The sequence below is a fragment of the Danio rerio genome, chromosome 8 (genome assembly GCF_049306965.1).
Source record: "Danio rerio strain Tuebingen ecotype United States chromosome 8, GRCz12tu, whole genome shotgun sequence".
In the NCBI taxonomy this organism is placed as follows: domain Eukaryota; kingdom Metazoa; phylum Chordata; class Actinopteri; order Cypriniformes; family Danionidae; genus Danio; species Danio rerio.
The window spans coordinates 24,582,592-24,608,979 of NC_133183.1; the positions used below are offsets into that span (position 1 = coordinate 24,582,592).

Genomic DNA, 26,388 nt, shown 5'->3' on the forward strand with positions numbered 1-26,388 from the left:
TTCGCTCTTTCTCTCTCTCCCTCTGAGCAGCAGAAAGGCTGCGTTTTTGACAGGTCTCTTCCACGTGTGTACTTCACTCATGAGTGCACGCACACACACACACATGCATGTGTGAATGGGTTTTTTGTGGCGTTGGGTGATGGAAAAATGGAGGGACCAGATATAGTGAATTTTGAAAAATATTCATTCGTCAGATTTAAGGTGAGATTTGACAAATTAAAGGTAGAGTTCAACTAAAAATGATGACGATTTATTCTCCCTCAAGACATATACAATGTAGATCTTTGGCTGAAATTAGGGTTGTTGGGTATTCATGTAAATGCTAGTCAATTGCTACTGGCACTTTGAGATTCAACAAAATACAAAGAAAAAATACGGTAAGAACGTTTGGGTCTGTTCCCGTAATTATGTACATTTTTTCAATTAAATTTAGCTACACTTTTTAACCCACTTTTTAAGACAACCTTGCATGAGTGTACTTATTACTATGCTGCTGCTTCACACCAGACACGGAGGAAGCATCAGGAGCAAGTGATTTACATATTCAGTCAATGCAAAGACGTGAATAGACATCCTGCGGGGCAATAACGTGCGAATAAGGCGGCGCGAACGACGCGATACACACAGTTAATCTTTTCAGAGGTGCACCCATCTCTGTGAGTTGATAAACTCCTCCAGAAACTTAACCTGGATGATGGAGGTTTTCAGGGGTGCTTCCGACTGAGCCGTGCCAGTTTGATTAACTGTTGTCCGGTGTCGGCTGGAGGATATCCACCCGGGACACCAACAACAGGTGCTATGTCATAAGCATGCCCCTACAAGAGAAAGCTCCTGATTGGTTAACACGGAGCGAATGTCTGCTGAAATTCAGATTTTTTAACTTTTAACTTCACGCAAAACGCTCAATTTGCGCCGCCTTATTTATGTGTATGGCATCGCAGGATGTCTGTTCGCGTCTTTGCATTGACTTAACACTCGCACTTGATGCTTCTTCTGCATCAGGTATATATATATATATATATATATGAGCAATATCACACGAGTAGCAGTGCGATATGGCTGTATATAGGCCGCAGGCCGAGTGCCTTAGTGCCCCCACCAGTGACGATATACAGCCATATCGCACTGCTACTCGTGTGATATTGCGTTTATACAACAGTTTGACGGCATAATTGTGTATATAAAAACAAAATTTAAACATGGAGAGTCTCAAAAACCCTTTTGTATGAGGAACTACTTTCTTCTGCCTAGGATTCAAATCATAAGCTGACAGTTAAACAGCTGAGCAAGCATCTTTTAAACTTTAGATCTGTAGTGTCTGCTTTTTGCTGGTTGTATATGGGCGGAGTAATAAACAAAGGGTAAAGAGGCTTTACGGGTGCTGATATTACTTAAATATATCACGGCTATCAGCCAATCAGATTCAAGAACCAGACAGAACTGTTGTATATATATATATATATATATATATATATATATATATATATATATATATATATATATATATATATATATATATATATATATATATATATTCATTTGAGCCGAGCATTAACATTTATTCATGATAAACAGATGCATGTGCAAACTACATTTTCAAAGTCCAAATTTCAAACTCTGGGCAGTATTCAGCCATTTTGTGGCAATTACCTAGAGTTACTGTAGGTACTACACTTGAATTTACTTCACAAACGTTAGAAATTTACTTTGTATATAGCATGAATTTGAATAGTATGCATGGAATACTATAGACTAGTGGTGTCCAAACTCGGTCCTAGAAGGCCGGTGTCCTGCATATTTTAGTTCCATCCCCAACTAAACACGCCTGAACCAGCTAATCAAGCTCTTTCTAGGTATACTAGACTTCCAGGCATGTGTGTTGGAGGAAGTTGGAGCTAAACTACGTAGGACACTGGCCCTCCAGGACCGAGTTTGGACATCCCTTCTGTAGACCACTTCAATGTGGTCATGTCATTTTATCATTAACATTTCCTGCTTGTTATCAAAGTATTTTATAACTGTAATGAGAGGCAATTCAATCGTAACTTAATGTTAAAACAGCTATCATGACATTATCTATTTTTATGTATCAATATGTGGCTCTTTTTGGAATCTCGGAAGCACTTGAAATCAAAAATGTGAAACAGTAAATATGTTGGGACCATTGTTTTTGTTTACATCTCTCAAAATGGTCTATATAGTATGGATGTGACTTTGGACGCAGCAAATGTAAAAATCCAGTCCACCCTGAACTTGGGTGCAAACCAGACAATCAAAACAAATGTGAACGCACCCTCAAAGTGGCAGACACAAATGCAGACTTACATTTATTGATCACCATGGTTTTAGCTAAAACTTCCTTTAATGTTCCACTCTGGATAAAAGTCACCAATCTTGGATGACCTGATGGTAAATTAACAGCACATTTATATTTTTGGGCGAACTATCCCTTTAAAAACCTGTTTCTAAGAAGTGGATGAGCTTCTGCTGCCATTTTCAGCTTTGGTAGCTTGTGTGTTTGCTATCTGCCTGACAAAAGAAGCAGATTGCAACACCTTTAGCTCAGATTTGAACAGCATGTGTGTGAGATTTACTGTGATGACGAGTTGTCGGTGGTGAGATAAATTCGACGGAAAACTAAGCTGAGAATGAATGATTTTCAAGGGCTGAGAAGTGAAGAGACGTTATGAAGAGTGCACTAAATAATTACTTCCCCCAACTTGCTGTCAAAATATCTCTCTCACACACAAAGAAAAGGCACGCATGTATAAGTAAACAATCCAGCCTTCGCAGAACAGCTCTTAACCTAATCTTAATCTCTATTTTTACACTGAGGCATAAGCAAAAATGTAAGAACAAAAAATCCAATATGGCTGGTTTGATCTTTAGAAGGCTGAAGCCTATAGCTTCATGTGTGAAACAGAAATGTAAATCTCTATTGAAGTCACATGATGCGCAAGATGCCAGCAATGACTTCATAACCGATGCAAGGTGTTTTCACACTGCATATCTGAATATACACAATTTACTGAAAAACATTTTAGAGACATATTGGAGGTAAATATAAACAAGTGCACTCCACTCTCAAAAGTGTGATATAATCATGCAAAAACCGACTTTTATAGTTTATAAATAACACATATCTATTTTAATAAATCCAGCAACATACAGAGTCTTGCAAAAGTATTATCTTTTTTTCACATTTAGTCATTCATCCTTGCTGAACAGCTTTATATGACTTTTCTCACATCAATCTATACTCAAAATCTCATGAAGACAAAGCCAAAAATATATTTGTGATAAGAATATGAAGTAAACACACAAATAAACTATTACAACACATATGTCTTACCCTTTTCTGTGGTGCTTGACATGTCAAATATCTGTATACTTCAAATGGAGTTTACTTTAGGTATATTAATTAATGAAATTGATTGATTGTCCAATGATTGGACAATAATCACAAACCTGTCTATATAAGCCGGTCTACATACTAAAAATTCCAACCCAGGCTCATTCTGATTACGTACCCCTGTATACATTTCTGTAGAGAACAAAATACATCACAGGAGCTTCCTTTTTTTTTTCCCAGTTTTTGTTTTCGGGAATTCACCAGAGGGTGCTGTGTATGCTTTCTCAGATGTCACATTTCTCTTGCAAGTGCCATTCGCGCTTGCTCTTCTCACATAAATCCACCAAAGGCCGCTGTCGACTGACTGATTTAGGCCCTGTTTACACTAATACATTTTAGGTTTAAAATGGTGTTTTAGAAAGAAAAAGAACCTTGTCCACACTGCTGTTTCACCTAGCATTTCTTAACAACTCTCTGTCAACACTTTACCACTGAAAACGCACATCACGTGATCACACACACACTTTGGCATGCACTGCAACGAGCTCCAGGCAGTCAGCAGGTGCTCTGCAGGCACCTCCCCAGGAGAGAGCAGCGCAGGCCAAACTGTTTATCCAGGATTTACCACTGGATCTCATCTCACTATATTTGTTAACCGTGAGATTTAATTCATCTTGTTGTCTATATCTAACGACATATTCCCTGACTTTGGTTCTTTGAATCTATTACTTGTTCTCAGGTAACATGTTTTTAATGAGTGCAAAGATAAGTTAATATAATAATTTATGTAACCTCGTACACTGTTTTTGCACCTTTGAATGATTGCTCGCATTTATTTCCTACAGTATAATGTATAAATGTATTGTACGTTACACTTTTATAATGGCCATTATTGATTATTAAAACTGATATTCAGCAAAAGAGAGTGTATGTTTCGAATTTTTCAATGACAATGAAAGGAGGCTGTTATGTTATAGGCTCCATTTTGTTATGCATACAGTGAAGATGACAGTCATGTAACTATGCAGCTACACAACACCTCAACATTTTTAGTGTCTGTTAAGTTGTTAATATCAAAATTAAAAGTATCCTTGTATCATGTTTTCATTTTATTGCTAAGAAAGTAAAACAAAGAAAGTAGCCAGGGTGATGTGAATGATGTTATAAAGTACACTGTTCCCCTTAAAGATTTCTCCGACGTGTCCTCAGGAGTTTGTTTACCATATCAAACTTGCAAAGTCTGAACTAATAAGGAGAGGATGGAAGACTGAACTTTGTGTTGGCTACTTAATCATACTCAGATCTCTCAGTTTTCTACCAACCACAATAACACAGAACCTCATTTTAAAATAAAACCAGCATCGTTTTAAAATGAAAACGATCTCTTTAGCATTTTCACCCCCTTTCCTAAACCGAACGGCAGTGTTTTGAAAAGCAATCCACAAAAAGAATTCCGTCGCGGTCAACTCTACGTCTTACAGTTTTTCTCGATTGCTTGGATGCAGTTGTCAACTGAAACTCCACATTTTCAAAACAGTTAACACACAGGCCTAAACAGCGGCACTCATGGTCAAAATGACACATTTTGCTTGCAAAAGGCACATATCGTGTCAAAACATTTAACATATGCAACAAAAGCTAGTTTTACCTTCAAACTACACAATTTGCAAACAAGTATATGAGCTCTTTCAATTAATCATTACACAATGGACAACAAAATACAAAATACAGAACTCAAAATGCACCACCATTGCTTGCCATTGTAGCTTATAGCCAATGGCATTTGTTGTCTCTATTTGGGCTGTCAAATTCGCCTTTTTGCAAAGAATTGAATCAAGAATAAGATGTGCTTTGATTGAATATATATTGAATTCATGACATTTTTCAAACTGTGGCTGAAAACTGAAATACTGTATATAAAAAAAAACAGACAAAAGTAATAAAATACTGTAAATATTAGAGAAAACACATGTAAACTAATATACAGTCAAATCTATTGGGAGTATAGGACATAGCCATATTGACCTCCTCCATCAATGCTGGCACAGAACAACACAGACCTTCCATCGTTTTTATAAGGTTGCATGCAGAATGATGGCTAATTGAAGATTTGTGTGAAGGAGTGTCAAACCGGTGCTTCAGTGATTTCATACTGATGTTGGTAGTTTTTAATAGTTAGGAATAGATGGATTCTGTTTGGTTACCAAAACTAAAACAATGGAGTTTGGACTGCTTGAATGACATCTGTGTTGACTGTTTGGAAAAATGGTGGGGAAAATGTGTCAACCCAATGAGAAAGGCTTTACACATTTGCAAGACCTGTCCTCTGCTCTGCTGGGATAGTGATAATGAAAATGAAGAGGAACCTAGTTTCTTTAACCAGGTCAAAGCAAACTAGAAAAACTGTAAGTCCTAGGATGTACAAGTTGAGCTATCGGACAAACTAGTAACAGCGGAAAAGCTGTCCATACAAAGGTAATACTGCCCTGTAGTGTTTATTTTAAAGATGGAATGCAGCCATACGTAGTTCTGGCTACATAATTCACGATCTCCAAAAATGTATATAGGTCAACAGTTTAGAATGAGCCTATGTTAGAAAAATCTTATCAGAGCAAAAACCAAGCCATAAGATCAATGACCCAATGAAAACCCAAAGCGCTTCCAGGTCCCTATTCTTTCCCTTATTATATGGGTGGTGTCAAAACTCCATCGCACACTGATCTTGGACCAATTTGGTTTGTTTTGCTTGTACAAGTTAGTGCTGCTTCTGGATTAGTGTGAAACACATTGTCTACCAGAGTCCATCTGTTTCCCTGTGGCTATAAAGAGCACAAGAGTGATAAACACAAGAGGATGTAGCCATTTACTGAGAGATCGGGAGCTATCCATGATTATATTTCCCTCATACAATTAATAGACTAACAGGCAGATGGCACCAATAAATGACACAAGAGTAAAGCGTAGATGATTCCTGATACAGAGACTCCAGCAGTGGGCAGAGTGAAGGAAACTGCCTTAAGAGCAGCAGGGTGGCATGAGTTCATTTGTTCAGTGTTACTCAATTAGAGCTTAGAGAACTGGACTCTTCCCTTTCCAGTGTGCACACGAGGCGTAACATCACAGCAGGGCTGCACACTATTTAGAACTGAATAGAAAGCGAGCTCAAAATTGTCAACTGAAGCAGCACACAGAATGCAGCAACACTGAACGCATTAACGTGAAATTAAAGCACGTATTTCTTGAGTTCAGCGAGTTCTTGATTACATTTTTTAATACATTGCAGCAATGTCAGAAACCTAGTAATAGCTTTTGTTAAGTTGTCTGTTAGGAATCAGGGGGGAATCACAAACTCTCAGTTTATACAGAACCTTGCAGATCTACACTGTAAAAAGCAATTAGTTGAAATTACTTTAAAAAGTGAGTAAAGCTTTAAATGATTAAAACATTATTTGAGTCATCTTAACAGTTCCAAGTTACATCAGGTATTGTTAATTGAATAATTATTGTAGAACAATAGATGGATAAATAGATAGATAGATAGATAGATAGATAGATAGATAGATAGATAGATAGATAGATAGATAGATAGATAGATAGATAGATAGATAGATAGATAGATAGATAGATGGATGGATGGATGGATGGATGGATGGATGGATGGATGGATGGATGGATGGATGGATGGATGGATGGATGGACAAACGATGGAACAATTGATAGACGGATGGATGGACAAACGGTAGACCGGTAGACCGATAGATAGATAGATAGATAGATAGATAGATAGATAGATAGATAGATAGATAGATAGATAGATAGATAGATAGATAGATAGATAGATAGATAGATGGATGGATGGATGGATGGATGGATGGATGGATGGATGGATGGATGGATGGATGGATGGATGGATGGATGGATGGATGGATGGATGGACAAACGATGGAACAATTGATAGACGGATGGATGGACAAACGGTAGACCGGTAGACCGATAGATAGATAGATAGATAGATAGATAGATAGATAGATAGATAGATAGATAGATAGATAGATAGATAGATAGATAGATAGATAGATAGATAGGTGGACGGATAGACAAACGGCAGAACATAGATAGATAGATAGATAGATAGATAGATAGATAGATAGATAGATAGATAGATAGATAGATAGATAGATAGATAGATAGATAGATAGACAGGGAATGATGAGTTTTCCCTCTCCTTCACTAATAAAGCTGAACAAGTTTTTTTTTTCACATCTTGGGCACATACCTGCAGAAGGAAGCCCCTACTAACTGCATACAGAACAGGGGCCAAACGTCTGGACAGACGCACTGCAGAACAAACATCACCCGCGTTCTTCCCCCTCTTCTTCGGAGAATTCTCGCAGCACCTTTCCTTCAATACTTGACTACCAATAAGACTCCTTTATATTCCTCACCACATAATCCAGACTCCCCAGTCCTTCTGCAGTGAGCTGGAGGCCCGGCCATGGAGACTGCAGCACATCCATTTAAAACCACTTCTGCCTGTCCTGTCTGTCACGGCCAGCGCTCTGTGCTCCACTGATATGACAGATCAGATCTCAGCGGCGACCGTGACAGCAGTAAACACACAGCTAGCTCGTGTGCTCATGCTAGAGGACTCTCGGCTTTCCAGAGTTGGCTTAAATGCAAGTCACCTCACAGGATTTAGATTTGATGAGTGTGCAAAAGCAAATCCGGATGCAGAGCAAATCAAATTCTAGAGTATTACTTCAGCTCCATGTGCTCAAGAGGCACATTTGCCCTAAGTTGTGTCATTTTTTCCATTTTGCATACCAATATATTGAAACCAAAATCTCTAGGACTAATATATAAATCACTGAAAAGAGCTTATCCCTGGAGAAACCCTCAGTGCTGGTCATCTTGGGTTGCATCCACAGTGCTCTTCAGGACACAGTTCATCGATTTTCCCCATTTCTTTCATTTTCCATTACACAGAGGTCGTATTTTTTCCAGTTCTCACCCTTCCCCCTTCAGCGCTTCCTTGATCTGTTCTGCTAAGACTTTAATCAAATTATCCCCAGCCGACCTTGTGTGCAACTGAAGTGATGCATACAATATAAACAGTACAGTCCATCAAGCAGACTAGAAAGAAAGATTGTATCTCAGGCCTGTAATGATGCTGCACTTTAGTAATGTGTACGCTCATATGATTGTAAAATGTGACATATAGTGCCAGTTGAACCCCAGGAATCAGCTCAATGTTTGAAAACATGTGGGAGGTGCCACAACTGAGGTATATATAAGTGTTGCCATCTGAAGGCGTCTGTTATTGGAGTACAGTCTGCTTAAGATATTACTTACTGCACTTTAAATGTCAGATAATGCCTTTGAGAAAAAACTACTGCATTGAACATATAATAATAATGTATGATTTATATTTATACAGTATGTGAGTGTGCCTGTGCATAAAATGAAATCAAAACTCTATAAATAATCATATTTTGTACAATTACTGGATGCAATATGTTTATAATTAAAATGAAAAGTACATTGTACAATAATTGACACATCAAAAGTACATTTTCTAATTGTAGTTAGTAATCTATATCTTTTGTAATATTTGTTCTATTTTTTTCTTAATCAGTATTTTGTCTCATCCTCCTGTAAAAATGTTAATGTTAAAATGTAATCATTAAATTGAAAAATCATTTAAAAAATAATTAACGTTTGCATATTTTGTGTTTTTCGTTTTTTTTTTTTTTACGGTTGTGAATTGCATTATAGGCCCTTGATCTCTGCACTGTAAAGATACAGATATTTTCTGTAATTAAAAATTCTAACAGTTATTGCTTGTATTTTGTTATTAAGTTATTTTTCTGTTTTTTAAAGGAAATTTACTGTATTTTCAGAGAGTAACACATAGTTTTACATTAATATTTACAGATTATTCCTGTAAAAATAGGGAAACAAGAATTCTGTCAAATTGTTTTTTCAGAACTATTGAAGATAGTAATCATATGAGGATTAATGTGAGGTTAATAATGTCAAATAATAGCCTATTGCTTCTAAGCTGCGCACTGTAAACTATAAAATGTTTATTTACTACTCTACTATTTACTATTACAGTAATAATCTTGAAAATAACATCAATTAATCTGTATAATTACATAAGTATAATTACAGCACTAATTCATAAAATGGTAGTAATTACTACGCCAGACAGAATCTGTGGACATTTTTTGCTATTTCTGCGCAGAATATTGTAAAAAAAAATCTGCCGATTTATGTGGAATGATTTTGGGTGGATCGTAACTAAAAACTGTTAATTAAAAAAAATAAATTTCTAACTTTTATTTAATGTTAACGATGCAAACCCTATTAGATCCAATAATTTGGTAAACAAAACAAGTATCTCATATAATAAAAATGTACCATATATCTACTAAAATACAGAAATGATTACTTGAAAAACTGTATTGTAAGTAAATCATGTGAACATTTGCATATTGGTCAGTAATATTACTGAAATTGATTTAAAGACCAAATATATATATATATATATATATAAACACACACACACACACACACAAACACACACACACACACACACACACACACACACACACACACACACACACACACACACACACACAAACACACACACACACACACACACACACACACACACACACACACACACACACACACACACACACACACACACACACACACACACAAATATAAAATATAAAACTAAATATATAGACTTAATGATGGGCTTTAAATCTGTGGATTTTCTGTGCAGATTCTGTGTGGGCCTAGTAATTACCTATATCAGTAAATATGTAAATATGGAACAAGAATTTTTTTTTTTTACAGATTATCTACATTTTTATTATATTTTTTTCTTTCTTTTTTTTGTTATTTTCTGATACTCCTGCTGCCAGAAAATTACAGTTTTTACAGGGTTTTTTTTTTACAGTGTGCTCAATCAAATTTTAATTTTGAAAATTTAACTCTACAGTTTAACAAAGTGACTTTTATTGACATTTTAGTAGTTTGAAATAATATAATGTATATAAGAAATATATAATATAGAGAGACATTTGTCCAGAAAATAAAATAAAATGTACTGGCAGCTTATTACAAGGTTTTTATACAACCCCAACCCAGACAATATATCACTTTAAACAATTAAAATGCTAATAAAAGTAACTTTTTTGAACTTTTCAACGTTAAGCCACTTAGGGTCATTTATATACATATTGAAGTCAGAATTATTAGCCCCCCTGAATTATTAGAACCCCTGTTGATTTTTTCCCCTATTTCTGTTCAACAGAGAGTAGATTTCTTCAACACATTTCTAAACATTATAGTTTTAATAACTCATCTCTAATAACTGATTTGTTTTATCTTTGCTATGATGACAGTAAATAATATTTGACTAGATATTTTTCAAGACACTTCTATGCAGCTTAAAGTGACTTTTAAAGGCTTAACTAGGTTGATTGGGGTAACTAGGCAGGTTAGGGTTATTAGGCAATTATTGTATAACGATGGTTTGTTTTGTAGACTATCGAAAAAAAAGTTTGCTTAAAGGGGCTAATAATTTTGTCCTTAAAATGGTGTTTAAAAAATTAATAACTGCTTCTATTTTAGCCGAAATAAAAGTAATAAGACTTTCTCCAGAAGAAAAAACATTACTAGACATGCTGTGAAAATTTCCTTGCTCTGTTAAATATAATATGGGAAATATAAAAAAAAGCTACAAAAATTCAAAGGGGGGTTAATAATTCTGACTTCAACTGTATATATATGTGCAGTTTATTTACATGATATTTAAGATATTTTTTTCAGAATTAAAACAAAGTAATTTCTAAAAAACATCATTAAATAATTGATTTGTCATTAGATAGACTTGATTAATGATTAATATGTATTGTAAAAATAAAACTGCGTGACCAAACTTTAATCTGGATCATAAGAGCATTTATTCAGTCACTTTCATCATCATCATCATCATCACCATCGTCATCATCAGCACCATCACCACCACCACATCAACACCATCATCAATCAGTAACATCCTCATACTATTCAGCAATAATCTTTAATATATCATTTTTATATCATATCCATTATCATTCATATAATATACAGATATCAATGAATGTTCCACTTCCTTTGAAAGGAGTAGGAATGATGTTTCAGTATTTACAGCATGTAAAAGAGAGAGAGAGAGAGAGAGAGAGAGAGAGAAAGAGAGAGAGAGACGGACAGAATAAGAGAGAGAATAAAAATAGTAAAGAAGGGCTCTTTCATGTGTGACTCATCGCATTCATTCCTGCTGTGAGCGCTAAATACAGGAACACTGACTGAACACATCAGGCCGAAGATCTCAGTATGAGCAGTGATGTTGCTTCCATGCTTTAAAGGGTGGCACTACAGGCAAACATGATGCATTCCCATGATGCAATGTCACGTTTCATGACATGTACATAGACCACATTTTTTGCAGCTGATGATATCTGACATTTCTGGTCATTTTTATTTGCGCTCGAGATGTTTTAGTAGATCTACTGTAATATGCAAATTTGCATCATGAATTCAAGGTTTGTTTTATTAGAACTCCTTTATTTTGCATATTTAATAAGATGACGCTTAAAGAATTAGCTCACCTCAAAATGAAAATTCATCCGTTATTTATTAACTGTCATGTCTTTCACACCCATGAGAACGCATGTTATTCATCTTCAGAACGCAAGCGAAGGTATTTTTAATCAAACTTGTGGCATCACTTGTAATCTGTTTACCATAAATCTCTGAAACTTTAAAACATTTATAAAGAGATAAAAAATTAAACTATATAAATCAAGCAGATTAATTTCCTGAATAAAATGAGAGCTTTCAAAAAATGTACAGTTCGGTGCACCGTGTCATGCCACTTAAATTTTGTACAGAAGCTTATCCATCGTTGTTTGATATAAAACCAATGAGGCTCATTACTGTGTGTAACATGGCATGTTTGAGCTTCACTGTGAAACCTGAAAAACCATTAGAGGAAACCGATTGCAACAAACCATTTAAGTTCAAAAACTAATCCGAGTGAGTGTTGTAAACTTAATCCATTTGAGTAAACAAAGCAATATGAGCACAGTAAAACCCAGTAAATGAAGAGAACTCAAACCAACTGAGTGCTGTAAAATCCAATAAGTGAAGGTGACTCAAACCGTTTAAGGAAATCGATTGCTACAAACCATTTTAGTAAAAGAATAAATAAATAAACTAATCTATATGAGTACTGTGAACTTACTCCATTTAAGTTGAAGCAATGAGTAAAATTAACTTTCAGTCAATTTTGAGTTAACTACACTCTTTTCATTTAATAAAGTTGACTGTTGGGTTTTACAGTGCACAAAAAACAATGCACATATGTTTTTTTTTATCATAAGAGTCAACTGGTTTATAGAGATCGTAATTATTTACTCATCCTCTCTTCCAAACCTGTTTAAATTTCTTTCTTCTGTTGAACATTTGAAGATGAATGGTGGAATAGTGGAAAAAAGGCCATTGACCTCCATAGTACTGTTTTTTGCTTCTTCTATGGATGTTAATAGTTTTTTTCCCCCAGAACATGAGTGTGATTAAATGATGAGAAATATTTCATTTTTGGATGAACTATCACTTTAATTCAATTGATCAGAAAGGGCCACTTCATATGATGAGCAAGACTTCATATTCACTTTTTGGACTTATGGAAGCGATTTACTGTGATAATTGTACATTTAGCATATAATTGTACTTAGGCATGGGACGATAACCGTTTTAAGGATACAGTGCAAGTCAGAATTATTAGCCACCTTTTGATTTTTTTTTCTTTTTTCGATCTTTCCCAAATTATGTTTAACAGAGCAAGGAAATGTATGTCTGATAATATTTTTTTCTTCTGGGGAAAGTCTTATTTCGGCTAGAATAAAATCATAAAACCACCAAAATTTTCTGTTATTGCGTTTCCACGGCTTTTTTGTACTTTTTTTTGTTTTGTTTGAAGTTTTTTAGGACAACAGTGCCTCCAGCAGAAAAGCTGTTTTAAATTGTAATCAAATCAGTGTTTTTGAAACTAACGAAGACAGCAAAATTAAATATATTGTGTTCAAAGTGAGAAAAAAGGTTTTGCCTTTTACCAAGACATTTAAAAAGAATATATTTTAGAGCAGTGATCACAATACTGTAAACCATGAAACCATAATATTTTTATCCAGGGTTATTGTCGGATACCATCAGAAACTTATCCGGGCCCATGCCTAATTGGCTAACCTGCTCTGGAGAGATTTCAAACCAACATTAGACCAATCTGCTCTGAGTAAAGTGATGTATCTGATGCAATAAAGCTTCCAGACAGTTTCAGCTCTTTGTGAATCAACATTAATTATTAAAAGTCAGTAGATTGATGATTTGCATTAATAAAATCATGAATTTTAGTATTCAGCTGCCTTTATTGACTGTTCACAACATCAGCAGTGCTTATTTCTGCTTTGCAAATGTGCATCAGTTCATTATATTTCTGATGAGTTTCTTTAAGACAGAAATGTATTTCATAGGCTCTTGTATTAAGTAAATTAGACGCTCTCCAGGTTTTGTGTGATTAGCTGATTGCTTGATGTGTCATAATTTCAGGTGCACATGCGCCAGACCTTATCTAAAATTTGGATTGAATCATGTCACAGAGGCCACAGCTTGACACTTGTCACAAATGTCAAGAACATTATTTCTTGCAAAATCTCAAACATCCCTTGGGCTATGCAAAAATGAGCCTAATTCTTCTTAACATTGTGACAAAATTGAATACTGTAAACATCTGCACAAGCTGTACACTGATCAGTGTTTACATGAGAATCTCACAAAGTGAACATGTCACTTGAGAAAATTAAACCGCTTGTTTCATGTTTCGCTTTAAAATCTCTTTATAGTGTTTTGAAGTGTCAGAGTTTTTTTTAAGTGAACAGACTTTCATTGAAGGACAAAAATGATGACAACAAGATTAATTTGTGGGGTGAACTAACCCTAAAAGTCACCTGTAGTACGTCCCTGGATCAGAATGTTCTAATATGATGCATGAGGCTCCGTTCAAAGCAGAAAACTGCTGTATACAACAACTGGAGGAGAGACCGTCCTTTCATTTTCCCTCCTACTCCATTCTTTCCACAGATAACATCTCCAAAAGACAGCCAAAAAAGCTGGTACGACAAAGTAAAAACAATTAGGCCTCCACAATAATAAAAATAATATCAGTCACAACCATGAAAGAGTTTAAAAAGATCAATGACCTTTTAGAACATGCATTAGAGTTCAAGAAACTCGGTGTATTTTCTTATTATCTGTTAATGCAATTGAGTCTCTGAGCAACAATGTCACAGTCGTCATCGTCCTGTCACAAATAACGGGGGGGAATTTCACCATCACACATCCGGCTAATGTGTTTTTCTTGTGTTTCTCAGTCCTGTCGCAATTCTTCTCATGAAAGATATTTGGTTCATGCAATGATTCCAGTCGCCTTTTTTACATTCATTTTCCATCTGACCTCTACGTTCTTGATTTTCTAACCAATCAAGCAAGGGATGCTCATCTTATTAAAATCAAACACTAAAGTAAGAGTCATTTGTGCGTATGGGATATTGTCAGTTCAAGGACATACACTTCAAGGATCTTTGACACCATCACAAATGACGTGAGATCAGTTTTTTTGATCCATGTGGACATCTAGCTACAGGTACCACCACACCAGAATGGTGTGATTTACAATAGTGCCAAACGTTTTGTTCACGTCGTATCTTATATATATATACCTGAGGTACAGTAAGAAGTTTACTCTAATAATATCTCACTACTATACCTGGATAATTCAGTGCCATTTTTAAAGATTCATTCATTGACGTAGGCCAGAGATTGAAATCCTTTGATTAGCCTATAAAGCACCCCGTTGTGTTACTAACCTAAACTGCTAGGCTAACGTGCCAGCCAGGCCTTTTTCTCTTTCAGAGTGGTCCTCATAGTGTCCTGCACTGCATTAGGTGTCAAACGTTGACATTTACATGCATGTACAAAGTCACAAACGTTAGTTTGAGTTGGACTGAAGCGAGACAGGTTTGGCTTTGGATTGTTAAGGTGATAAGCAAATGTCGACAAACAACGGTACAAAAAGACATGAAATGTCAAGAAAGCAAACTTTGAAGACTTTGAAAAATGATTCACATTCAAGTATGGCTTTAGAGAGGCTTGCTGTCGTGCTGGGCCTGATATATATTGTAGACGGAGAATCTGAAATCCTTAATTTTGTTGGGAAACTTTGACAGGCAAGCACTTTTCGTCTCTCTATAGGCAAGGAACAGAAGATGATACGGCGGGAAGAGAAAAAACAGAACTCCTTTCTTTCGACACTAAATGTGGGAACAAACACAACACATCACAGAGCGTACTAAAGTTACACAGGCGTTTGGCAGACGAGATACAGAGGCCAGAGAACACACGGAGGAAAGACAAAAGCAAAAACCAAAGAGACGCTGATATCGCAACAAAGGGGAGACAGGTGGAGGTGGAGAAAAGGGGACCATCTGCTTTGTTATTTCCATCTCTCCGGGTTGATCTTCCACTTAATGTCCCGTTTTGTTTTGAATACTGTACAGCAATGGATTTCATTCCCTTGTTTCAGTCGTGTATTTGTCCATTTCCGAGAGGTGGTAGGATGCAGATGACATGCTAGTGCAAAGGATATTTTTGTGTGTGTTTCATTTCACGGGTTTCAGTCAAGACCAGCTGTATTTAGACTGCCGATTCAAGTTTAGCATCCAGGTGACTGGCAGTCTTGTTGCAGTGGGCGGGGCAAAACCTGGGGGTTTGTTGTCGAGGGTGGGGCCAACAAGTCTGCTGGTTACCTAGAGGAGGGGCTACTGCACTCAGAGGCGGGGCAACAGAACTGATGGGCGATGTCGTCGTCCTCATCCTCTCTGGAGGGTGTGGCAGAAGTGGATGGGGAGTGAAAAAGAGTAAAACAATGAGTTACAGGTAAAGAGGAGAAGTGAGTAAGAACAGTATAGAGAATGAAGGAGGGAGGAATGAAGATGAGCTGTAGTTAAAGTATAGTTGTATATAATTCTGACAACATTTCCTATAAAGTGCTGTACATTGTTGTGATTCAAATTTGAAGTAATTTGCTTGTGAATGAGGATGCCGGAATGAGTTCTAGATAAGGGGCAGAATGTGATGTCACTAAATAAATTACAATACCCGAGGTAACTGGGCTCATGAATGTTAATTAGCTCGTACTGACATTGCTAGGTAATTTTCTTAGGCTGTCAAGCCACGTTCATTAATTAATATTTATGAGGCAAGTCTTCGCCTTGGTTCTATTTATATACTGGCACATACAGATGTGCATGAGCTCCACATGGCCTTGGAATTGTGTTACAATACCAAGCCAATTTTATGTTTGAAATGTCAGATAATATTACAAGCTAATAGAGTGCTGCAGAAAAACACCCTGCATGAATAAGCACATAAATAAATTAGTATTTTTGAACCCTTAAAGGGCACTTCAGGAAGAAGATGACATTTGTTGGTGCATTCCAAATAAACCCCTCTAAATCCATTCACAAAGTGTCCTTCCTCAAGTATCTGCAATTTTACTTCATGGAATAACTTTATTGTTTATTATATATAAAAGGCTTAATTTTGTTTTTTTTAAGTAACACAAAAAGGTATAATAGTCATGAGTGGGGTGTTTTTGATTTATTTTAAGCTTAATGATAATGACAAAGACATGTGAATGTGGTTTAGTTCTTTCAGAGACTTTTTTTTTTAGTTCAACTGAATTTGTCATTCATTTGTCATTCACTCTTCAATAATCAAAATGCAACTTCTGTCAGCCTACAAATACACACAATCCCTGCAGCACTCAAAGTCAAAGATTTTCATAATTAATATAGAAATCAAGTATAAAATAGAGCTCTTTACAATATTCCAAAACCAGAACGTTTAGTAATGCATAATTATAAATACATAATCCAATAAAGCATTGATCCGTTGTTTTTGAATGTATTCACTGAATTTATTTAGTTTGGTTATTATTATTTTTTTTTTTTTACCGGAAGACAAATTTGGTCTGATTCAGTAACTGTCTTGTGCCAAATCTCAGTATTAGTTGTCGCTCAGTTTTGTGTGTTTCTTAATCTTTACCAGCAGGGGGCAGGATTGTAGTGTAAACCGAAATCATCAGCCAACAAAGCACTGTTTTCCTCTAGTGTATATTACCAGTTTAACTAACACTGAGGATAACCTTTAAAAGATACATACAGCTTATTTTATTTACTTTAGCGCAGCAACAATAAAGTGTGTGCACAAATTCATGCAACAGGATGTAATGAGCATAAAGATTTATTTGATGAAATGAAGGAAAAGGCGAGGTGTGAATAATGCATAGGGTAAGGAGTATTAAGTGTGTGTGTGTGTAGGATTCAAGTGTGTTTTATGTCCTTACTTCAGTGTAATTAATGGTTAATGAAGGGGTGAAACTACATCTGAATGAGTGGTGAGCATGATTTTTATACTTTAATGTGTGCGGAGGATTATTAGAATGTGTCATTTGTTACTGTGCATATCATTTGGACTGTGGGGATAGAATAGTCTTATTCAGAGATATGTGTGAAGGGGGACTAATGAAAACTGAAAAAGTGTGCAATTTCTGTGGTTTTAATATTAATAATATTATTTATTAATATATTAAGACAGCAGGTTTATTTAATAGCATAAGATTGGATGAGTGAGTCTTTTGATGCTTATATAGATACTATATAATAAAATTCCAGGACTTTCCTTTTAAGTTTACTACAATGAGAGAGTTTATTTATCAGAAAAAAGGTAACACACTAATGGGTGGGGGTGGGGGGTGTTGTGGGGGCAGGCAGGCTGCATTAGTGAAAAGATTGTCTGTATAAAAAGGTTTAGTTTTCATAAACTGTTTTATACACACAGTCTTTTCACTAATGCAATAATGTAACTTAACTGACCTTCATTTGCAACAAATTTATAGTACTGAAGATTATTTGTAAATTGGTAGTGCTTAATATGTGCTTGATTTATTGATATAATATGAAATACATTTTTAATAACTAATTGGAAAACCCCTGGACTGTTATTAGGCATTGTTACAAGACTTTTATGGCTTAAAAGAAGTTATGTTGCAAATCTAGGTCGGTGGTTCTTTGCCGGATAAAGCACTGGAGTTTGATATTATGCAATTTAAGTAGTGAGGAATGCTTGTAAACAGCCAGTGCTTAACAGTATTAAAGAATGCCCAATAAAATGTCAATCTCTTTGTACAGTTAAATATTTTTATTTCCAGTTTAAATCAAAATGAAATCCATTTTACAATAAGTCAAATCCAGTTTATTTTTTTATTGTAGAGTTAATACGTATAGTATGGTAACTTAAAATATGGCAACTACATGGGTTAGGGCCAAGTTTAGGTATAGTACCTAGTTATATAAACCACTTTATATAATGATTACAAGTATATAGTAGTACACATGAAACAGGACTGTAAATTTACTCTAAAGTGTACAATAGGCCTGCCACAATCATGAACTGTGCTAATGATTTTACTATATGCGCATTTTACTTGAAATCACATTTATATAGGATGCATATGCTTTCCTTTAATGTTAATAATAATAATAATAATAATAATAATAATAATAATAATAATAATATAAAAAACTGATACTTCATTTTACATTCATCTTGGTTCTTTTAACATCAAGCCTGAATATAATATAAAACGTAATATTTACACTTTAAAAATGCTTTGTTCCACACGGTCGATTTGAAGGAATTAAGCTAACTTATAAGTTTTTACAAAATGAGTTGGATTGAACACAAAACAATACATTTTTCATAAAAAAGAACCTCAAGAATTGTGTTGCTGATTTTAAATAAGTACTTTGAACAAGCAGCAAACATAATATTTTAAGTGAACAAACAAAACATTATTTGAAAGAAAAAAAAATCTGGCTGCCTTTGTTTTTTTTTTGTTTTTTTTTTTCAGAATTTTCTCCAAAGAAATAATAATCTTTTTTGTCATTTTTTTGTTCTCCAAAAGAATAACAAACATTTTGTACAAAACTTTAATGGTTTTGCAAACCATTACACATCAATATTAAACTGAAATTTGTTCATGCACTTAAATCTTCCCTTATTTTTAAACGAACACAACACAATTATTGTAGAAATATTAAATATTTTCAATTTTATCAAATAACAACACTAGTCAATAATTGCGACAGGCCTAGATTTTTCATAACCATCATGTTAAAAAAAGTGAATAGTCTGTAACAGTGGTATCCCAAAGAGCTTCAGACCTCACAGGTCATTTTATTTCCCAAAAGCTGTAATTGACTTGCTTTTGGAGGCTTTGCTCAGTCTGGGTAGTCAGTTCGGACGAGGTAGGAGATGAGAGGTGAGCGTCGGGACGTGGGTGATGGCAGACACTGAAGTGGTGGAGGATTGAGGATCGAGAGGGGGAAAGTGTGGGCTTGGGCCCTTACCTTGCCTGCTCCGGGTGCCGGGCAGGGGGGAGGGCGCAGGGCGGCTTGGGCAGAAGGAGCCGCGCGGGGCAGCAGTACTGGTGGTGGGTGGAGTGGCTGTTTGCGGTCAGACTGGTGTGGACAGAGGTAGAAGCTGGAGTAGCAGTAGAGGAGGTGGAAGAATTGGTACGAGTAGAAGAAGTACTACAGGTGGAATAGGGTGGTGACCTGACAGAGAGAAAGAGAAGAGAGAGGGAGAGGGGAGAGCAAGAGAGAAAGGAAGATAGAGATAGAGAGGCACAGGAAGAAAGAGAAAGAGAGAGAGAAAAAATAAAGTCAAGAAAGAAACAAAAGATAACAGACAACAAAGACAGCCACATGCATACATTACAAACACTTTAGCAGCAGCAGTACAGGCATGGTTAGGCAGCGGTATGAAGCGTTACGCAGACTTTTAATCGAGCTGTGGAGAGTTAGGAGCAGTCAGGCTGAATATTTAATGAAGGTTTAGATGGTTTATGCAGAGTTATGTCAGATTACCTGTATGAAGGAGTACTACAGCATACAGGATGTGTGTCATTTCGCTCCCTTGTTCTTTTATATAGAGATTGCTAATTTTTTCAAACATTTGAATTTACAAAAGAGCATGGTGTAGCTGTTCAAAAATATCATAGTGCTATTGAACTAGAAAAACAGATGTTTTCATATAATAAATTGCATTTAAATGAAATTAAAGTACATCAATTTAGCAATGTTTCAATAATTGTATTTTTTTTCTCCCATGCACATTAGGGACAAATACTAACAAAATCTCTTTAATAAATAATGCATTGCACAGCTGAACAATAAAAAAGTAAATATACTGAGCAGAGAGTCCAACTGAACGTTTTAGATAGCGAGTATTCTCGTGAATTTAGAGAACTTATGAGCAGACTGAGACACATCCAAGGTGAGAATTGCTTTTCACTGTACTCCAGCTTGACCAAGAGCTGTACAAGCTACTCTGGACAATATCAACTCAAGAATTATTTAATGTTTTTGTCTGTTAAAATAAATGTACCATTTAAAGAGCCAGTGTTGTGTAAAAAAAAAAAAACCTTTATTTAAAAAAAGTTAATAAATATGGGCATGAATGAGTTCATTTGTCCAAATAAAACAAACCAAATTAAAATTAAACGAAAGAATTCTGGTCAGAATAGCAAATGTAGAATCCTAGACTGTTCTTAGATTTGCCCAGAAATCCTAAAAACAAGATTTCTGTCAGAGGTTTGCTTAATGAGCACGAGTGGTGAACAGTGCCTGACGTTCTGTATAAAATCAATATCCATCCACTTTTATTCCACAGTGCAGTTGTCATGCCAAAAAAATGACAAATGGAATGAATTTATCTGTTCAAGTAAATCATCTGTAGCACACTGATCCACATGCTTTAATAATGGGTGTCACAATATAATCATGATGCTGTAAGTTGAATAATGCATGTGACTGATCCCTAACGGCCAATCACAGGTGTTCAGCCTCATTAAAAACATAAAACGACATTCACAATGCAGTTAATGCCCATCGTGTGATGCATTTCCAAGCCAAACAGAGCGTAATGAGGAAATATTGCAAGTCAGGACTGGGAGCATTCCAAATTGACATGACTGGCTTATGAGATTTTAGCATAGCAACATTTTTACCCTTGGCTTGACCAAAACTAGGTTGATTTTTAGGCAGGAAAAGTTAAGTTTAAAGACTTTTTGCACTGATGAATCATGCCCAATAAGACCAGAGACAATTACTAAATGTTTAAATATAGTATTTTTATATATTATTAAATATATAAAGTATTTTAGTATTTTAACATATATTTCTAAGCAACCAATGAAAATGCTCGCTCATTGGTTTGCCAAAGTAACACTTTTAAATCCACCTGGAATTAGTACTACTAGTCTAGAATGCTATGACATTTCCAGCATTTCATGATCAATTGAAAAATAATTTTGTCTTTAGTCTTGATGGACACCAGTTAAGTCTGTCAGGTTAACATTAAACACCAATAAATAATACAGCACAGACATTTCAACACCATCTAAAGCTTGAGCGGACAGTACACAGTGACAAAGACAAAGAGACAAGAAAACAAAGAGGGAGTAAATGGACAGGTATGAGGGAAATGGGGGAAGGATGAAGAAGGGAAAGAAAGAAAGAAAGAAAGAAAGAAAGAAAGAAAGATGGATAGAAACCATGGCCTGAAAGAGAAGGATGTGGAAGTGTGTAGGTAGATGGCATGAGTTCTCAGGGTTTACTGGGGTGAAACGGTCAGGAGTGATTCTGTGGGTGTCAACAGGGACCTCTGAGTGAACTTTATGCTATTACAGTATGTGCAACAGCACTTTTTAAAGGTGCAAAGGTAAACCTGAAGAGTGCAACTTTTTAGTTTACATAAAGAGCACAAATATTGATTGTTTTCAAACAAGTCTCTGAAAACTCCAATTGGTTGCTCAAGCTAAAAAGCCCCACCCAAAACTCACTTCACTGGCTGAGCTTGTTGCTATGTGGGATTCTAAAAATGTTTTGAGAACACTACAGCCTCAAAATATTTATTCTTGTAAAGGGAAATCCACTGACAAATGTGCATTAAGTGGGAATGACATTTAAAAAACACACACTTTAGCTTTCAAGGGGCTGAATGAGCAAAAAATAACATGGGAATCCACTGAAAGCTTCTAACAACAAATTCACTGCTAATTCCTTCGAGATTTTCCAATGTTTTTCAACATTTTTTAAATAAATATGTGAAAAAACCCTTTTATAAAAACATAAGAAAATCTTGAGGGAAAAAGTCCTTCGGGTTTTGACATCACGACTGCAGAACTCCATTGCCAGGATTAATCTCCTTAATTACAATACAGAATTTAAAATGCCATTGTGAACAAATATTACATAAATTTTTTTTTTTCATCTGTTTTTGTGGTTTCCTTGAATGACAGGTATAGCTGTAAGCAGCACAGTTGCAATGTTCTGGTAAAAGTCCAGCTGGGACAGTTGTTGGAAATTCACACACACACAGTCAAATCCTCAAGGGAAGGTCTGTATTGGTACATGACCTCGAACAAGCCCTTTCCTTAACTGCTCTTTCTTTCCCTTTCACACACACACTTTTAAAACTCAGTTTTGCTGCCCGGCAACAACAATAAAAAAAAAAGGCTGTCCCCATGCGTCCGTCCCCATCATGCCTGTGTGGTCACCTCAAAACCAGCTGACATACGCTATCCCACAAAAAAAAGAGAGAGAGAGAGAGAGAGAGAGAGAGAGAGAGAGAGAGAGAAAGAGACTCATCTCCCTCAGAGAACAAGCAACTCGAGTGCTAAAAACCGTATTAGCATCTTCTGCAAGTCTCTCTGGACCCATCAGAAGAGCTGATGTAAGTCGAGGGAAACATGGTGCCATCCCTAATAGACAGAGGCAGGTATCGCACACTGCTCTCTGCTGATTTTAACATGCACTGCAACTCATATGGACTGAAAAGACAGCAAACTGTAATAATAATAATAATAATAAAAATAAAGACTATTATAATTTAGACAAAAAGCAAATGTTGAGCTGGTGTACAGAGTAATAAAAGGTTCTGATGATACACAGGGGTTGTCAAATTTCAGTGGTCAATTCTATTACAAATAATTTGATGGCTCACTATCAGTTTGGACATTGTGATTTGATAGTTGGTAGAAATGAATACTAATATTCAGCGAGAAAGCATAATTTATTCAAAAATGACAGTATAATGGACATTTCTTTTGTTACAAAACATCTTTCAAAGAACTGTGGAAAAAATGGACTTGTGTGAAGAATGTGACACTGAAAACAGTCAAGGCCAAAATAGATGTTAAAAACTCATCTTTTTAATAAAATTTAATATACTAATATATTCCTCAATTATTTGCACAAAACTGGAACTTTTTCCAACTGAAAATGTTATTATTTTGCAATAGGATAATATCATGAGAGTTAGAATATGTTACAAACCCCAATATTGTACAACACATCACAAAAACTCTTCAAGAAATTGCTGCTTTCAAATAAACAAACAGAATTACAGCACGTTTTCCCCCAATAATTATATAGTCATTAACACAGAGTGCAGTGAAGGCTTTCCTCTTTTTCCATGCCATTATGCGGTTTCATTAATGAGGCTTATTACATCATATTACTGAAAAATTCTCATGTTTATTGCTTCTAAATATACTTAAAACTGACAGTATTTATTTACATTAATATTTAACAAACATCCAATCTAAAAAAAAAAAAAAAAAAAAAGTGCAGCATTCTCATCCACAACATTAACAACAAAAACTGATTAGGAATATTTTGACATTCTTTTTTATATACACATTTACACTTGTGACATTCCTTGATGTAAATGCCTTTTTCCGTCAAGGTTTTTGAGTGTTTTATAGGACGTGGGAGTGTGAGTGTGTGCGTGTGTGTGTGTGTGAAGGCTCATTTCCTTTGTAATTCACTGCATGTTTTATTAGCCTGTCAGCTGTACTGTCCTCTCTTTTGCACATCACTCCTTCTTTCACTCCTTCCTTCTTTCAATTAGTACCTCTGTTCTTCTTTCTACATCTCTCTCCTTCTTCATTTTTGCCTCTCCCTCTTTCTCTCTCTCGCCCACACAGTTCTTTACACATAAACACATTTGTGATAACTCACCTCGTTCCCCCAGCAACACTTCTACTGAAGCCCACGAGGGAAAGGAAAAAAGAGAACAAGAGAGCACTTCTGTGACATTGTGACCTGCTTCAACAAACTAACTGTGGCCAAATATTCCATTGTGTACTGACTGTGCAACTACACACTAAAGGTTAAAGGGGATTTCTTAAAAATGTTGCCGAAAAGAGGATCAGATGGAGCAACAAAACACATTTGTAACCAATCTGCAGAAAGAGGGTCCCTATCATACACCCGGAGCAATAAGGTGCAAGATGTGTTTGGCGTGATTTGTTGCTATTTTCAGACCAGCGTAACTCTAAGTTTCACGTTTTGTGCCACATAGTTTAAATAGCAAATCTTTTTGTGCCACTTTGTGGATGGGTGTTTCGGTCTAAAAAGTAGGTGTGTTAAGGCGCATTGTTGGTGCGTTGCTATTTTGAGGAACTGAAATAGACCATACCATTGACCGCACCAACTAAAATACTGGTCTGAATTTCAGTGCAGAGTACGTTAGTTATGTGCCTGCGCAGATTTAAATGCTTACACATTGCTTTATACACTCTGCATGTACAGCAATATACAAATATCTTTACAAATGAAAAAAATAAAAGGTTTAAAATGTTACAAAAACTATTATTTTTGACTTAAATATAAAAACACTTCATCCATGCCTTCATCGCGGGGGGCTTTTTTCAGTTTATTCACAAAAATTTGCATTTGTATAATGTTATTATTATTTTATCCGTATTACTTAATATATGCATATTTTTATTTATTTGAATAAAAACAAGTTTAGATTTGTTGTAGATTGAGACGCATGCATCAGCATATGGGGCATAAGAATACCATATTTTGTAATTATTGTTCATTTATTGTTCATCATTTCGCTGGAAATCAAAACTTAATTTAGAAATAGTTTTGAAACAAATCATTGTGCTTAACAAACTAAATAAATATGTAGGCTAATGGATGTCTTCAGTGGAGAGCGCACATCACTGTTTCCTTAACCACGAAAGGAAATAAGTAGAGTTAAAGTAAAAAAAAGGCAGAATGGAGGAGGCTCGTTCTTTATCCCAGATGGTTCGTTTAACCATTTTCTCGCTAGTAAAACATTCAGATTTCCACTTACAAAGTATGCCATGTAAATAGCAAATGTGTTATGGCATGATGCAACTGACTTTTAAAGAGAATGGGAGACTTTGATTGGTTTAATGCATGTTATGCTCAAAACATCCATAACTTATTAAGAGAATAAGCACAACCATGTTAGATCATGCGCCAGGGCACAGAGCGTATTTTTCCATTCTTTAAAATAGCAAAAGTGGATTCGGACACGTCCATATTGCTTTTGCGCCATGCTCTTTAGACTTTGCGCCTAAATCGTTAAGGGGAAGGGGGAGAAGCTTGAAGGGATAGTTCACCCAAATCTGAAAATGTTGTCGTCATTTACTCAGCCTACACTTGACCTAAACCCATTTAATTTTCTTTCTTCTGCTGAACACAAAAAAGAAGATATTTGAAAAAAACAGAAAACCTGTAACCGTTAACTTCTATTATATTTGTTTTTCCTACTATGGGTGTCAATGGTTACAGATTTCCAGCTTTCTTTAAAAATATTTTCTTTTGTGTGCAACAGTAAGAAAGAAACTCTTAAAAGTTTAAAACCACTTAGGAGAGAATAAATAGTGAGTACATATCATTTTTGGGTGAACTATCCATTTAAAATTGCATTATTTCTCCTCAATACATAATCTTTGTGGTTTTGTTGCT

At 35.5% G+C, this 26,388-nt stretch overlaps 1 protein-coding gene across 8 annotated transcripts in view; it reads right to left on the reverse strand.

Annotated features, from left to right (window-relative positions):
• Positions 1-26,388, reverse strand: part of iqsec2a (IQ motif and Sec7 domain ArfGEF 2a) — a 167,382-nt gene that overhangs the window by 117,070 nt on the left and 23,924 nt on the right. For 2 of the 8 annotated variants that reach the window (XM_021472057.3, XM_073910316.1), the window contains exon 1: positions 7,629-8,391. The exons of the other annotated variants lie outside the window; for them this stretch is intronic. In XM_021472057.3, the coding sequence (XP_021327732.2) occupies positions 7,629-7,705 (77 nt within the window). In that variant the 5' untranslated portion in view covers positions 7,706-8,391. Of the gene's footprint in view, positions 1-7,628; positions 8,392-26,388 lie in introns of those variants that run through there. 8 annotated transcript variants of the gene reach the window in all.